Here is a 16,894-nt window from a genome sequence, read left to right as displayed (position 1 = left end):
TAGAAACTTACATCTAAAACTTATCTACTAAAAACATTGTTTTCATTGTTTATCTATCACTTTTGTGATTTTGCTACATTACACCACCACCTTTAGCTTGTCTTCTGTATTAAACCACTTGATTATTATCAATAATAAAAACACACTTACTACTTTCCCGTTTTTAAGCTTACATCTGTATATACTCCTAATATTTATTTAACTTTCCTTTTTCCAGTGATATTACTGTATTTTCTTATAGTTTGATTGTTTTCAATACATTCATCTTTAATTTTAATTTCTGGACATGTATCCAGATGATTCACAAAAACCATTTAATATATTTTATTTATTTTTTATGATGTATTTATAATTGTTTGCTTCAATATTTGATTCGTGGAAAACATTTTCATTAGTGACATGGTGTGCATTCATCTAAATAGCTATGTAAACACCCAAAACAACTGATAACAGACTGTAGAGAAACCTTATGTTTTCCATGGATTTACATTTAAAAAGATGATTTTCAGTTTCTGAGAAGATAATAGTGTGTCCAATATTTTTCTTGGAAACAGTAACATCTGTGCTACCAACAGATTAAAACCGACTTCATAGGGCTGCTAGATAAAGATGAATACAACTGTAGGTTGCAGTAAGATGATGGGCAGCCCACCCAGAAAATAACAAAATTTTGCTGCTAAAAGAATTCTTTAGGGATGTCATTTCCTGTAGTCTATAGCTAGCCGTAGACTACAGGAAATGTAGGATTTTTTAATAAAAAACCTGGATTTTTTAATAAGAAAAAGGGTTCAGAAATAATCCTTGCACAACTGACTGATTCAAACAGAACAGTAAAATCGAAATACTCAATATTAGTACTGTATCTGTTAAAAAAGTAAGTGCAACCATGAATAAATGTGTTGATGGCTGTGCAGCTGCAAATGGAGGACATTTCAAACTTTTATTAAAATAAGCAATGTAAGTAATTAATTGTTCATTACTCTAGGTTATAAAGTATTTAATATTTATTTCTTTTTTAAAGTTTAATAAAGTTTATCATATATTGGTTTCCATGTATTTTTTCCTCATACATGTGGATAATTTTTTGTTCACTCTGTATTACATACAATATAATGAATAACGAGCATTTTAAAATAAATATGCTTTAATTAATTACCAATTAAAAGATTCAAAGTTGACCAAAAATGTATTCCCTAGATCTAGTAAATATAAATTATATGATTTTAAATTTAAAACTAAAGCACTGAAATATTAGTCTTTGTTTAGAGTTTAGTTTTGAATTGCATCCTTTTTTTTTTACATTTCACTGTACAATTCCAATTTATTATTATATTTTTTAAAAAAATAAAAAATTTAACTTTATTCACAGTAGGTAGCAATTTCAACATTAACTCATCTCGTTAGTAAGCTTTAAATATATGAATTATACCTAATTATACAAATCTGAAACAAATCTACAGTCTGCTACAAAACAGAAAGTTAAAAATTATTTATTTTTATTAGTAAATTAATTTTTATATTTCAACTATACAACAATTACAATTTTTAACAATTATTAATTTCCTTTTGTAATAAAAAAGCTTTCATGTTGAAGAAATAACTTTTCAAGAAAACAGTATAGGGACATAATTTACTGGAAATTATCAAAGTATGCTGATTCACTACAGAACAATCACAGAGTATAAAGAATATATATAACTTGCCTAATATATTAGTATTAAATATTATCCAATCATCTTTATTCCCTAAATCCTTTAGCTTAAAAACTATTACGTTGTCTGTTAACCAGTTATCAACACGTACATCTTTAAAATTTTTTACTTTACTAGTTGTGTATATAATAGGAATAAAAAAGTTTGAGTAGTTCAATGATGATATACTATTCCAATTTAAAGAAGAAGAATACTTGAAATATTTCCATAAAAAGAAAAAAATATTATTATATTTTTACTTCTTTTTAACCTCTTTCATAGTACAAATCAAACTGTTATTCACATTATTCATAATTTCTTAGTATATCTGTTATATATTATAAAAAAATTATTACCTTTTTGTTACTTAACCAAACATCATCCCAGCATTAGTAGTATTGTTACATATTTTGTACAATTTTTTGACTATGTAGTTTCATGCCAAGCCCTCTAAGTTATAGTGAGAATAATATAGCAGTACTGTATACACTTTATAATAATAACTTGAAAACTATCTAAACCCTATCTTAGAGCTTAAATAAGAGTGGTAGACTGAATAATTTAAAATAAAAAATGGGAAGCTAGATATAGCAGAAATTAATAAGGTGGAAAGATGAACAAGAATTTGTATCGGGGAATTTTAGAATAATTAATACATAATTTTAGAATAATTTAATAAAAATGGAAACGTAAATAGGATTAATGATAAAGTTGTCTTGCAATAGGTTTTATAGGCAGCACATTGAGATAATTATTATAATCAGGGTAAATTCTAAAGCCCAAGCTACAGAATAGTGGTGGTTGGCGGGCTGTATATTCTCTTCAGAAGAAGATACAGCGATAGAAAGGATATAAAAAAAAATAGATTATTAAATCAAATATATAAAAGAATATGACAATTTGGTTGTAATGGAGACTGGAATGCTTTAGTAGAAGGAAAAATTGTTGAAAAATATAGAATAGGTTAGAGAAATAAAAGAGAAACTAGACTTCAGAATTTTGCACTAAGTATAAACTAATGATTTGTAAACAACCTTTTCAAACCTCATGTAAGAAAATCCACACATATGAGACCAGGAGATATAGAAAGGTATCAGATAGATTATATAACAATCTTCCTATTTTTTTTCCATTTTTATTATTAAATTATTCTAAAATTCCTTGATAAAAATTATTGCTCATCTTTCCACGTTATCCTATTAATTTCTACTACATCTACTTGGAACCAAATTGTGGACTGTAAAATGTACCCGGTTGCATATTGATTGTAACTTAGTTTAGTCTTGATAAAATACAAGTTAAAAAATAAAAGAAAAAATTGTATCAAAGAGGTAGGACAAAGACAATAAAATAGAGTAATATAAAATAAAAATTTTAAATCATTGATAGATGTCTTGAAATTATTGCAAAAGTAGATTCATTTGAAATAAAAGAGATAAATTAATATAAAAAGACTAATTTTGTCTCAGCAAAATGATGATAACTGTACAATACTGTGTTTAACAAAAGATATGCAGTAAAAACTTTCTAAAGTGGAAACCATTGGAACAACAGAAATTATTTGCTTTCTTTGTTCCATTTTTCCACTAAACTATTCACAGATTATCTTTATTTATTATCACAATATGTTTGGATTCGTATTTGCATTTTGCTGTAGTATTATATTAAAAGTATTTAATAACAAATTATTATTTATTGTAGTCCTCTATTACTTTTCCACTTTTAGTTAGTATTATGTACTTATTTTAAAACATTTTATCAAAAATAAAAACTTTAGAATAGCAATTGGATAATTTTCAAATTAATGTATTATTTCAAAATATAATTTAAATTTTTACATTCTATAAATTATTAAAAAATTCAATAAATGACATATTACAAGAAATAATATAACTGTTAAAGTATATTATAATACTGTTATGAATAGTATAGTATTCACTATAAATTATATCAAAATAATTTAAAATACTGACGTAAAACTATACAGTACAACAAACAGAATAAATTTTATTTAATATTTTTTAGGTGCAGTATTATTATTAATGACAGCTTCTATCTATAAAAAAAGAATATGAGAATGGTAGAATAAAGAATGTTACCATTATATATTTTTTATGATATAATTTAAGTGCAAAATTAAAGACCATAACCGACTATGTTAGAATCCCATATTATTACAGTGAAACATAATGCGTTATTGTCAAATTGTGTATAACACAATTGGAAAAATTTTACATCCTGTTGATAAAACTTTCATTTTAAGCTGTTTCGTATTTTATTTTCATTTCTATATACATGATGGGGGACTTATTACAGTTTATAGTATAAACTACCTTCAGTTATTATTTTTATCACCTTTTATTATTATTATTATTAATAAACGTACCTAATTAAGAATTTCTTTTTTTCATGTAAATATTGACTTTTTAAATTAGAATGTAGGCAAATTTAAAATTCTGGATTGTTAAATTTTGTTTTGTCTGCAACTGATTTTGTGTAACAGCTTTTTACATTTAATTTATAAGATAATGCTTTTGTTATCTTTTTTTATTTAAAGTTAATAATTTAAACTGTTCAATGTGTTATAGTGGAAAGAAAAAGCAAAATTAAAACCTCAAATTGTATGTGACAATAAGTTCTGGGAATCATGTGATGCAGCTTTTATTAAAGGTGATTTATCATCAGATGATGCTATTCTGTTCTACTCTGAACAAGCAGATTTATGCAAGTCTCCCCAAGAAAGGTAACTAATGTTTTGAAATCAGTTTATAATTAATCAGATAGTTATTTTTTTCTTTATAAGAAAGTATTTTATGAAATTCAATAGAAGAAACTGTGTGATTGCAAGAATGATTTTAGGTGGTAATACATTAGTGTACGGGGTAGAATACAAATTTTCAAAAATATTTTTTTTGTTATCTTCCCTTTCTATAACAGAGAAATAGTTTGAATTGTGGTTTGCAAATTAGGGAGTAAATGACTTCAAATTCTGGAATGGAAGTTTTAAATTTTTGATTAATTAAATGGTCCCTGCACCCCAAAATTAATACTTGGGAGAATCAGTCTTGTCTACTGACCATCATTATCTTCAGAAACTCAATTACAATTATTATAAATGATATAGTTGATGGAAAAAATTTTAACAAAATGTTTTATGTAAATTACAGTTATAAAGTATAAAAATAATTCTTGCCATGACCATTAATTCTTGGGCCAAATTAACATTGAGGCAAATGTCTACAAATTATCATATAAAAAAAAATTATTCAAATAAATCACAAAAACGATGTTATCTGCTTAGGTAGAGCAAGTAATAGGATCATAGGTCCTTATTTCTTTCAAGTTGGTAGATGTTTAGTCTCATTGATATCATCGTTTGGTACATGGAATTAAAGAACTTTCTTGCTTCAGAATTACATTGTCATAGATCACAAGATGGTGTGATTCCAGCAGGGTGGGGCAACCCACCCTGCTGGAATCACACCATCACTCAATCACCTACCTTACGGTGGTTTCGGAGGCTAAACAGAAAAAGAGAGAAGTCATTTGATTCCAGAGGGGTAGATGTTCTATGACCATGCTGACCAAGGTGATCCACAGCCAGTCCTTCAGACTTATTATTATGTGACAATTTTCTTTGTAGTTATCTTTAACCCAAAGAGTATATTAAGCCCAGATTTATATAAAGTGTATGTTAAATTAGGAACATTAATTAACTGAAGTCATAAGAAAACAACTAGAGTCATATCAATAATGTAGTTCTCCAAGCAGACTGGCAAATGGAGCAGATTGTTGAGTAACAATAAATTAATACTTAAGCTTCACTTCATACAGTTTATTACTTTTCGAAAATTGTCAAGATCTTGTATCGACTATTTAAATATCAAAATAATATTATTAAATTATTCACTTATTTGTGCTTTTTTATGATCTAAATTATTTCACACTTGTTAAATATGTTTTCTTTTTGTTTCAGGGTAGTTATAAATGGGTATCATATGTTAGCATATTCCTTGTGATGGCATTTGTAATTATGTTTGCTGTTGGACCTGGTTCAATACCTTGGTTCTTAGTAGCTGAATTGTTCAACCAATCTGCACGGCCAACTGCAACAAGTTTAGCTGTAATGATAAACTGGACAGCAAACTTTTTTGTTGGTTTAGGATTCCTTCCTCTTCAGGTAACTTTTATGTATTAATCTTTAAAATTTTTCATATAATGTTCCTCCTGGTAGTAGATATTTTTACTTAAAATGTATATCTTCATAAATGCCTGTATCAGTTGTCTTACTTGTTTAAATATGTATATATTAAATTATCACTAATACTTTACCAGATAATAAAATTTAAGCTTTGGCAGAAAGCTTCTACTAAACAAAGTTAGAAATCATATCTAACCTTTCTTAGCCTATTTAAACAATATCACTTTAATACATTATTTACACCACATAAAATTAAACATCTAAAGTTTACTTTTAATTATTTACTTTTATTTATATTATTAGTATTAAAATGACCATAAAATATAAAGAAGTTATATAAATGTAAGTAATATACTTGCATGTTTTATTGTTGAACAGAGCATTTCAAAGAGTTTTATTTTCAAGTTTTATTAACTTCAAACAAGTTTCACATGAGCAACTTTTGTGGCATGTAAAATGTCTAGACAATATTCAATTTCATACTATACATTTCAAACAATATCTGGAGTTGTTGATGTTGACAACCTTTGTTGCATACACCCTGACTATGACAAACTGACTCCTGATTAACATCAGGTTATCGAGAAAGTCAGGGAATTGGTCCATCATGGCCAATCCAATGTTGAGGAAATTGTTAATGTAGGTAATCCTTAACATGTAAACTCCAGTGTGGTGGTGCACCATCTTATTGGAAGAAACATTGGGTTTGCCGAATTCAATTTATCTGTATTGTCCTGTAACATGTCTAGATAACTGGTGCTATTAACCATTGGCTCGACAAGGACGAATGGTCTGATCATTTCATAAGCAGTCAATGCATACCAAACATGCATTGACTGCAATTTTTGGGCTATCACGTTGTGTTTGTCAAACAGCATGAACGTTCTGCTACCTCAAATCCAACAATGGTTAATGTGACCAGAAACTTAGAAAAAAGCTTCATCAGAAAAGATTTACTAAAAATGCATTATCTTCATCCACTTTGTCAAGAATGAACATGGCAAAATTGTAACGGTGTGGGTTTATCATCATCTTCAATTGCATACACCGACTGAATTTTATATGAATAAAGTTTAGGTACTTGTCTAAAACCTTCATGGTTGTTGATTGCAGTATTCCCAATTCTAAATTTACACAAGTTGATCTACTTGGGCTTCCCTGACAAGTTTCTCTTATTCAATCCACAACTTCCTTAGGGACAGCAGGCCTGTCAGCATCTTATTTGTGTACTACACTTCATGTACCCTTAAACTACTGATACCAATGTTTATATAGAACTTTATTAGGAGGATCACAGCCATACTTTAAATGTAAATGTCTACAAATAGTAATAACAGACCACTTTCACGAAACCATAGTGTGCATGGTAGTTATTGCTCAATTATGCCTCCTATTATTATATTATCCTGGCATGTTTATTCAAGGTTTTGAATAACTCTGGTACCTACACTAATGTTTGAAAAAAATCAACGTACACTGCATTGCTTTTTTCATTATTTACTAACCCCTAAGATGTGATGAATAATTTATGATCATTCTGTAAACCTAATTAAATGGTAAGTAATAATAAGTAAATAAATAAATAAATAATGCAAAAATATTAACAGGATCAAATTTTCTATCAACATGTATCAAACTCTGTTTCCTAGTTTTTCTTAGATCAATTTAAATTAAAATTAAAAATGTCAAAATTTATAGAAAACTGGCCATAAACAATTATTGTTATACAATTTTGAAATGAAATGAAAAAGTTTTATTGACAAAAAACAAATATCAATAATGAAATCAATTTTGAACAGTTTTAGCTGTACTTTTAATAAAAAGTTGATTTATTGGTTAATGGATTGGTATGTGAACTTAATATTTATAATTCAATACTTGATAAATTTTTGTTAAAACATAATTCGCATATCCATTTAACCAATAAGAAAAATGATTTTTTTTTTAAATCTTAGAATTTAAATATAAAAATTTTACCCCTTCACATTTTAAACAGCAATTTTAAGGTGTAGATTTGTGAATCACCTGACAGTAGATTTATAGTTTATTATTTAATATTCCTTTAATATTTTATGTAATTTTTTTTAGATCTACTAGGTATTTTCTAAATTTCTTTGAATTTGTAAAGTGCTATTCAGATATCCCATTTATTCTGGGATATCTGACTGGTATCCTTGTGATATCCTGTGACATTTCAGATGTCGTGTATATCTTGTGATATATATCAGACATGTGGGATGAATTATAGATTTCATGTGCCTTCACATGATGAAGGCAACATCATTTGTTATGTAGGCAGATTGCAATAATTATACTAGAGCAGAAAAAAAATTAAATATGATTAGACATTGAATAACATAATCTAATGTCAATTTATTCATGTATTTAATATATATATGCATATATCATATGCATATTCCAAAAGCACACACACGCGTGCACAGACACACTTCTTTTTAAAAAAGTTAACATTAACATGTATTTATTATCTTCCCATCTAGATAGCACTGTAGCAAAGCTATTAGCTCTAGCAGGTAAAGTATTGTAATTGGTCCAATTTGGGTATATGTGGTTTTCTCTGGATCTTGATGTTTTGACACCTAAGGAACCTAAAAAACAGGATCAAAATTTTCAGAATGTCAGTGTTCTCATATGTACATCTATTTGTTTGGTGTTGGCCTCTAAATCACCTTATATCTCCAGGATTACTGGACCAATTTTGACCAAACTTAGTCAGATTACTTCATATATAGGGCATTGATGCTATTAAATTTTCAACATCAAGTGTAAGGAATAGGAATATTAAATTTACATAAGGCTGTAGAGCAAGGTCTAGTATCTCAATATTTTGCCCAATTAATATCATATTTTTCTTATGCACATTTGTTAACAAATAAAATAAATATAAAGTTGTTAACAAATAAAATAATATTTGCAAAAATCTTTTTGCAAATATTATTATTTTTTTGATGTCACTGGTGAATGGTAAAATTAAATAAATGAATATTTAAAGTGTAAAAAATTGTGAAATTACATTAGTTTAATTAGTGCCAACTGTCACCGCTAGTACCATCTACCGCTAGTAGTCAGTCAACTGTATTGTAAAAACTGTAGTCAGTTTTTAGAATACACAAGTTTCATCAAAAGATAATCAGTCGGCAATTAAATGGATTGAAACTGTAAATAAATAATCATTAAAAATACAAAATAAGTTTATAAGTTTTTTTTTTTATTTTATTTTAGAACTGTAATTCTAAAATTAGTACAAAAATCCCTTATAAATAATAAATCTCTAATGTAATGAAATTTAAGTAATGTTCACTGAATGTTTAGATATTAATATTGGTCTTTATTTCATTATATTTCCATATCTTTTTTATTATTTATAGGAACTTATGCGTGAAAATGTATTCTTTATATTTGCTGCACTTCAAGCATTGTTTGTAGTATTTATCTATAAGAAAGTACCAGAAACAAAGAGTAAAACATTAGAAGAAATTACATCAATGTTCAGACAGATCTCATATCAATAAATTCATTATAAATGTAAAAGGTATGTGTAACTTATAACATTTTATTACTCTGAATAAACAAATATTAGTAAATTAAAAAAAAAAAACTAAAATTTTTAGTAAAACTTGAATAAAGGAAGATATTACTAACTAATAACATCCCGTCTTATCAAATAATTATCATACTGTACCAAATATTACCATATTCATTCAATTATTTAAATAATAATATTAAAAAAGATTACTTAATATCTTAATACTAAGAGTACTAAGTATAAGTCTATTTTGAAGTTGTCAGTATTGTTGGCTGTCTTAATTGGCTTCATCAGTATGAAGATTTTATATTGTTACATTTATATATATATATATATATATATATCAGATCTTTTAATAAAATTAATGAATGAAAATCAAAATAACCTGAAATATGTAAAAACTACAGTAATAGGCAATTAAATTTATAATTACAAACATGTAATTATAAATGTAACAAAAAAAAAAACATTTTTTTACTAAATGAGAAATATAGATTTATGAGATTTTTTAGCCTATTTAAGAATTTATCTATGAGTAATATCAAAACAGACCGTGAGCTCTGCTATTCTCTAAAATGTTAGCTTTCAACCAGTATATATGTGTAATGGGACGTATTATAGTGTGTCTTCAAAATAAACATTGAATCAGCATTGATTGATATAAATAATTGAAAGTATTAGTAAGTATATTTATGAATATACATAGTACTTCTTAGTAAATTTTTAATGTGTTCAACATGTTTTTAAAAATTTACTAAGAAAGAGTATTGTGAATCTTCTGACATGTGTAGATAAAATATCTTTTTTCAATCTTTCATCTGTCCACCTGAGCCATAATTTTTGTTTTCACTAGACCTTTGTTATTTTGCCCATTATTCTTTTTTTTACATATTTTTGATCTAGGCAATGAAATATGATAAAAAAATAATTTAAGGATTATATACATACTTTTCTTATCTTGCATGATAAGAAAAGTACATAAATAAGTCCTTAAATTAGTTTTTAATATTTAAAAAAAATTTTTTTTAATAATTTCTTAAATTATATCACTATCATTTACATGTGATGAAAAGGCCAATTAGTACTAATAAATATCACTTACAATACCTAATTGTCACATCAATAATATTGTAAAACACTAGTAAGTAATTCAAATAACATAAAGATTGTTTACTGCATAAAAAATTACTAAAGTTAAGTTATAGTGAACAACTGTGTTATTTCTTACGCATGTACGTACGGTCACATCCACAGACACAAACAGTTGGAAATAAAAATATGACTGAAAATTTCATGAAAATAACAGTAAAATTATGAAAATGATAAAAGAAGACAATAAATAACCCAAAGGAATAATAAAAAAACACATATGCAGTTTAAAGAACGATCAAAACAATGAAAACAAATGCTGTTCAGAAAGATACGAAACAAGACATATAGAACAGAGAACCGATATGCTACTACCACTTCACCATTAAATTAGAGTAAAAATGGAACTAGACTCACACACATTGCAGTAACTCGTCAAAAAACAGGTCAATTCCTAATGACAAATTATTTCATCAGAGACACTTTTCAGGAAAAAAGTGGATGAATTATTTTATCAAGAGCATTTTATATCAAAGTAGTTAGTGGTGAGTTATCTTGTGAAAGATTGTTAATAGGTTAATAAAAACACTGAACATGTTAATTAATTCTTATACATTTTTTCAGAAGTACAGAATTACATCTCTGGAAAATCAGCTTTCATTCTTCAATTCTATGTGTATTTCTCAGAATAAATAAACATCATTTCATTTCTATTATTATTTGTATAGATCAAAATGAAAATGTAATTTACCTTGTATATAATGCTTTGTTTTACAACAGAAAGAGAGAGATTAATTTTTTATCTGTCAGTCTTCTTATGGCTTTAAAAAAGTGAAGTACCTGAGGAACAAGAGATGTTAATAATGTTAATAAGGACTGCTTTTGTTTGAGAGTAATGTTTGAGAGTAAAAATGTTCAGTACATAACCAGAATCTATGTTGGAAAGAATGAAGATGTTATTTATCACCTAAAATTCAGTAGACTTAGTTTGCTGATATGTAACGTTATAATCAGTTTTATAGAAATAGCTACAAACCATTTCACTCTTCACCTTCCTTGGTAAGATGGCAAGAGATGCTGGTTGGTTATTTGTAATAGTGACTGCCATTTTTGAGAGTGAGTTGTGTTCTCATAAATGAACGACTATAACCATAACAATATGGACTAACAGAAAAATATAATAAATTTTTTACAGTTTATTTTTAATGATTTTTTTTTGCAGGCTGTGAATATTCATCCAATTCTAAAGAAATCCTATGTTCTGTTACACAATGGATAAGGGTATGGAATAAATTAGTTGGCAGCAGTACAACTTAGCATCACATTTACTAAAAGAGACTATTTCTAAAGTTACAAGTACCAGAGACTTATACTGTTAGCATATAAATTTAATTAAAAGTTTTTTTATACCGTTTTTAATCTAATACTCAAGATAATAAGATCTCTACAGAATATGTGTACAAACTACTTAAAAGTAATTTCTGTAGAGATTTTTTTATCATTTTATCGTATTTTGATAACAATTTGCTTGATGTCTCACATTCTATATTGCCTTTATCCTTTTAAGAGGATTTTACTGATTTATAAACTTTGAGAGAGTATTAATGTGTATGTATGGTTTTAATTTTTAACTTGTTCATTTTTTACGGTAATTGTATTTTTTATTTTAGATCAATTTATTATAAATAAAACTTTGTCAGAATTATATTATATTAAAGTATGATACATTTTAAGAATTAATGTGTCCTTATTTAATTAATTTGTAATAAATATATAAATTTTATTATAACTATTAATCGTACAGTCATTAAGCATTTTTATTTGTTCATGATATTTGATCAATATCATGCCAGTAAATTTATGATTGTTGTAAAATAATTAAATCAATTTTAATTAAAAGTAACAGTTTATAAATTTTTTATTTAAAAGATAATTTAAGAACTGTTTAAATACAATTATATTTTTCAGACAGATATTGGTTGTGAAAGAAAATGTATATCTGAAATTGTGTCTGTCGATAAGAATAATTTAGTTGCATGAAAATATGAATTATTTATTTATAGTATTCTTGTTTCTAGTTTTTTCTAATTTGTATGATTATAATATATGGATTTTAGAGGAAAATTTACATGGCATAAGATCATTACTTAAGTTAGTGTCTCATTAAAAAAAGTTAAACAGTGGTCCCTCTTAATAGATTATTTGTATGTAAAAATATGTATCTGTAACTATTCATTATAGATGATAAAAAATTAATTGTACGATAAGAATCGTATAAAGAAAATTGATTATGCTATTTAAATTTGAGGATGATTACATAAAACTAATGTTATTAGCATGATCTGTACTGATATGAAACTCTTAAAAATAAACTTGATTCATAATAATAGTTATGAATTACTTGATTCATAATAATATTCATAATAATATCTGAATAATTTATGCATTACCCTAATGCTATAAATTAGTTTTCAGTATCTAGTGAGTTGCTACTGAAATATTCACATAGAATTTGTTGGTTTCAGTAAGGTAGTCTGGCCATTTAGAATCTACCAGATCCCTCCTGTTTGAAACCTAGACATTATTAAGATAATGTATATAATAAAAAGCATGAAAATATTCTTTTAGTTGATAAAAATTGTATAAATTGTTGTATTAATCCTATTTTATACAAATCTTAATTATTTTTCTGTTGAACTTCATTTATCTCATTTTGTTATTATAGTATTTACAGTAAAAATTTAAGTCTAAAATTGTTTGGAGCTGGTTGTTTTTCTTGAAGATTATGTAAAAAAAAAAATATTAATATTTTTTCTTTGAATTCAATATTTTTAGGACTGCAAATAAATAATCCGGGTGTCATGGGTTTGATTCCCAGTCAGGCATGGCGTTTTTACGTGCTACAAAAAGTTTCATTTATCTCATCCTCTGAATCAGTATCTTACTGTGGTCCCAGAGGTTAAAAAAATAACAGAAACTTTTATTTAGATCATTATAAAATGAAAAAAACAACATAATATGGACCACTGTTATATTAGAGTACACTTACATACGTATTTAAATATACATTTTTTGTGGAAAAAAACAAACAATAATTATAATATCTAAGTATATGGTTAGTTACTTTGCAAATGCGACATATAAAAATGCATTTTGTACACATTACAGATAACTGATTAAATTTTAAGTATTATCAATACCACTGTTAATATGTTACCACCTGTTAATGTGTTTGCATTATTGTTAACATAAATCTGTTGTAGAGAACACAATTTTATAATACTGATTATACATGTCCATTATTTGTAAGCTCTTAAGGAAAAATTTGCCTTTTTTTGTGCTGAATATTTGAAGAGGTTTTATAGAACTGATATTAATATTTACTGGACTGGTATAATTAAACACATTAAAAAAATTACACAAAGATTTAAAAAATAAAAATAAAATAGGATATATTTTTATACTATACCTACACCTTTATGTGCCATGTAATTTATAAGTAACCAAATTCTATTTTTATAATGTGTAATATATTTGTAAATATATGTATTTGTGTAGCTTAATGTTTGTTCTATGATTAAACTACATGTTTTATATCATATTGATTTGTTAGAAAAAAATATATGTGTAGTAAAACACTACAATACTACATAATAGTAATAGTTTCAGTAATTTATTTATGTATTGTTTTAATTAAATGTATTTATCAATAAATTGTCCTTAAATTTATTTTAATTAGAATTGATTTATAGAGTATAAATAAGCATAATTTATTGAATGTATAACTTAATATTTAAAAATAATACTATTTTATTAAAAAAAAAATCATTATTATTTAACAAAACTCCTTTTCTTCTTTACCTTAGTCATTTGTATACGTGAGTATAAAAAAAGGAAATCAAGTAAAAGCTTACAACTTTTAATAAGCTAAGAATTTTTTAGGCAGTATAAATTATTGCCTTGTAATTAGAGGTTTGTAAGGCTTAACCCAAAAGTTCCTGAAATAAGCTAATTTTTTTTTTTTTGTCTTCAGTCATTTGACTGGTTTGGTGCAGCTCTCCAAAATTCCCTACCTAGTGCTAGTCGTTACATTTCAGTATACACTCTACATCTTTTAACTATATTTTCCAAATGCTTCTTTCTTCATCTATTTGCCGCAATACCTCTTCATACCACCCATCTGATTTTTAACATTCTCCTATAGCACCGCATTTCAAAAGCTTCTAATCTTTTCTTCTCAGATACTCCGATTGTCCAAGTTTCACTTCCATATAAAGCGACACTCCAAACGTATATTTTCAAAAATCTTTTCCTGACATTTAAATTAATTTTTGATGTAAACAAATTACATTTCTTACTGAAGGCTTGTTTCGCTTGTGCTATTCGGCATTTTATATCGCTCCTGCAATAAGAAAAAAATTTCTTTATTTCTTAAGCTAATAAGAAATAAGTAAATTACCTTAATTATAGGTATCCAACCTCTTCCAAGTAGTTTCATTTTGCATAGATAGCACACTCTTTTCATTTTTCCAATGACTAGAAATACTTTTGAAATTCTCTGATCAGGGTGTTTGTTACTTCCTGCAATTCAGTCTGGATCTCTTCATTAGACTCAAAACACCATTCCTTAACCTTTTCGATACTGATGTCTAATGCTTACATGACTGCAGTAAACAGTTCGCACAGACTACAATCCTATAAACTCGTTTTACTTATCATTTGAGTATTATCATCATGTTAACAAGACTAATATAATTCTTTTACGAACAAGTGCTGCACTTTATTAGCTTTTAAATAAAATATTTGTACTTGTAATAGGTTGCAGCTAACAGCTGGGAATAGAGAGAATAAAATCATATTACTGGCGTTCTAAAACTAGGTTCTTTAAGTTTTGTGAACTATATTAGTAAACATGACTTATTTTTCGCATTCATATCCAGGATTTATTTCTTTTTGTTATACTCTAATAATGTCTGAAATTAGTGAACATATACTGAATGAAACTAACACATATTGCACCCAAGCCTTTGAACAAACTGATCTTGCTCATTCAAATTTACAATGATGGAAACTAACCAATATAGATACAACTGTATACATTTTTGAGTTTGACCATACTTATGCCATGAAATAAGAAAAATTGTAAGATATTTGAACATTCTTAGTATGCTTCATTTTGCCAGTAATAAAGATCAACCTTTAGATTTTTCAAAGTTCAAGAATTATTAAATAAATTGAAAAAACATTTCTCAAATGTGTTTTACCTTTTTCATAGTAGTCCTTAGTTTTGTTCAAAGGCAGACTTAACTTTGTTTATGTTTACAAAAAAAACTTTTAAATGAACTAAAATAATATTCATTCCTACTGATTGTAAAGTGTTAAGAGAATGACCGCATAACTTTAATAAAATAACCTAGTCTGAGCATGAACTAGAATTTACAGTATGGTAAAGGTTAAGGTTTAACTTCATCTTTGGAAACAGGAAGAAGTTATATGACTAGGTAAAAATCCACTCACATGTTTTTTACAAACAATGATATTGTCATGCTTCAGGAACCAAGATTTTTATTCCTGCGATAAGAAAAAAATTTCTTTAGTAGTCATGTTGTTAGCATCAGATATCCTTTCTGAGTTGTCTCAGAACATCAAAGTAACAATTGTACTTTCGCAATTTGCCTCAGTCAAATTATAAATGCACTATTCTCATGTCATCATTGACTTGCTTGCTTCAAACCTACCTTGCCTTTGACTATGGTAATGTTGAATTCTTATATTGGAATGGCACGTTTTGTTTCAGAGTTTTAGCCATACATCCATAATTTATCACACTAGTAATGATGCTGGAGTTGAAGTTTGGGATATTTGCAATATGATTTTTCATTCTGTGTTTTTATTCAGTGCTGAGCTACATTGAAACAGATTTTGCTACAATGTGCTGCATGTTCAGCTTTCAAGACAGAATTCATTGTCAAAGATTTTATGACAGCTCTCCAGGGTTATAAATATTAGTCTGTTTCCTTTATTCTTGCAGGATGCAATCATACATTTTTGATACAATTTTAGTTGCATTTTTGGTCAAAGAATGACCAGGATGTTATAATTGACTGACAGTTGTTTGTTTTTAAAACACTTTGAACCAATTATTCATTCATGTTTGAAATAAGCAAGCTCAACAAACAATTGCATGAGTAAAATGACAAAACATGGAACTTTTGTAATGTTTTTCATTGCAAAGGTAACGAGAAAGATTAGTTATTAAGGAGTATGTATTCAATTTAAGGTATATACTAGCGGACCCGACAGAAGTTGTCCTGACGTGGCATTGTTCTGTAATAAATGCACAACACATAAATATAAGTAACTTAT

General features: G+C 26.7%; 1 protein-coding gene across 1 annotated transcript; it reads left to right on the top strand.

The window, feature by feature from the left end:
- Window positions 1-4,283: 4,283 nt before the first annotated feature.
- LOC142320417 (facilitated glucose transporter protein 1-like) lies at window positions 4,284-14,265 on the top strand. Its single transcript, XM_075358131.1, has 4 exons — window positions 4,284-4,434; window positions 5,668-5,871; window positions 9,282-9,445; window positions 11,751-14,265. The coding sequence occupies exons 1-3, from the start codon at window positions 4,414-4,416 to the stop codon at window positions 9,423-9,425; spliced, it is 369 nt and encodes a 122-aa protein (XP_075214246.1). The 5' UTR covers window positions 4,284-4,413; the 3' UTR covers window positions 9,426-9,445; window positions 11,751-14,265.
- The last annotated feature ends 2,629 nt before the right edge of the window (window positions 14,266-16,894 follow it).

This window comes from Lycorma delicatula, chromosome 2 (genome assembly GCF_047948215.1).
Source record: "Lycorma delicatula isolate Av1 chromosome 2, ASM4794821v1, whole genome shotgun sequence".
Taxonomy (NCBI): Eukaryota; Metazoa; Arthropoda; class Insecta; order Hemiptera; family Fulgoridae; genus Lycorma; species Lycorma delicatula.
The sequence above is the reverse complement of the archived record's forward strand: the minus strand, read 5'-3'. Positions and strand labels throughout refer to the sequence as shown.

Coding starts and splice junctions, on each gene's coding strand:
- LOC142320417 (XM_075358131.1), top strand. CDS start 4,414: ATGCAAGTCTCCCCAAGAAAG. Junction 4,435..5,667: donor TGCAAGTCTCCCCAAGAAAG/GTAACTAATGTT, acceptor TTTTTGTTTCAG/GGTAGTTATAAATGGGTATC. Junction 5,872..9,281: donor TAGGATTCCTTCCTCTTCAG/GTAACTTTTATG, acceptor TATTATTTATAG/GAACTTATGCGTGAAAATGT.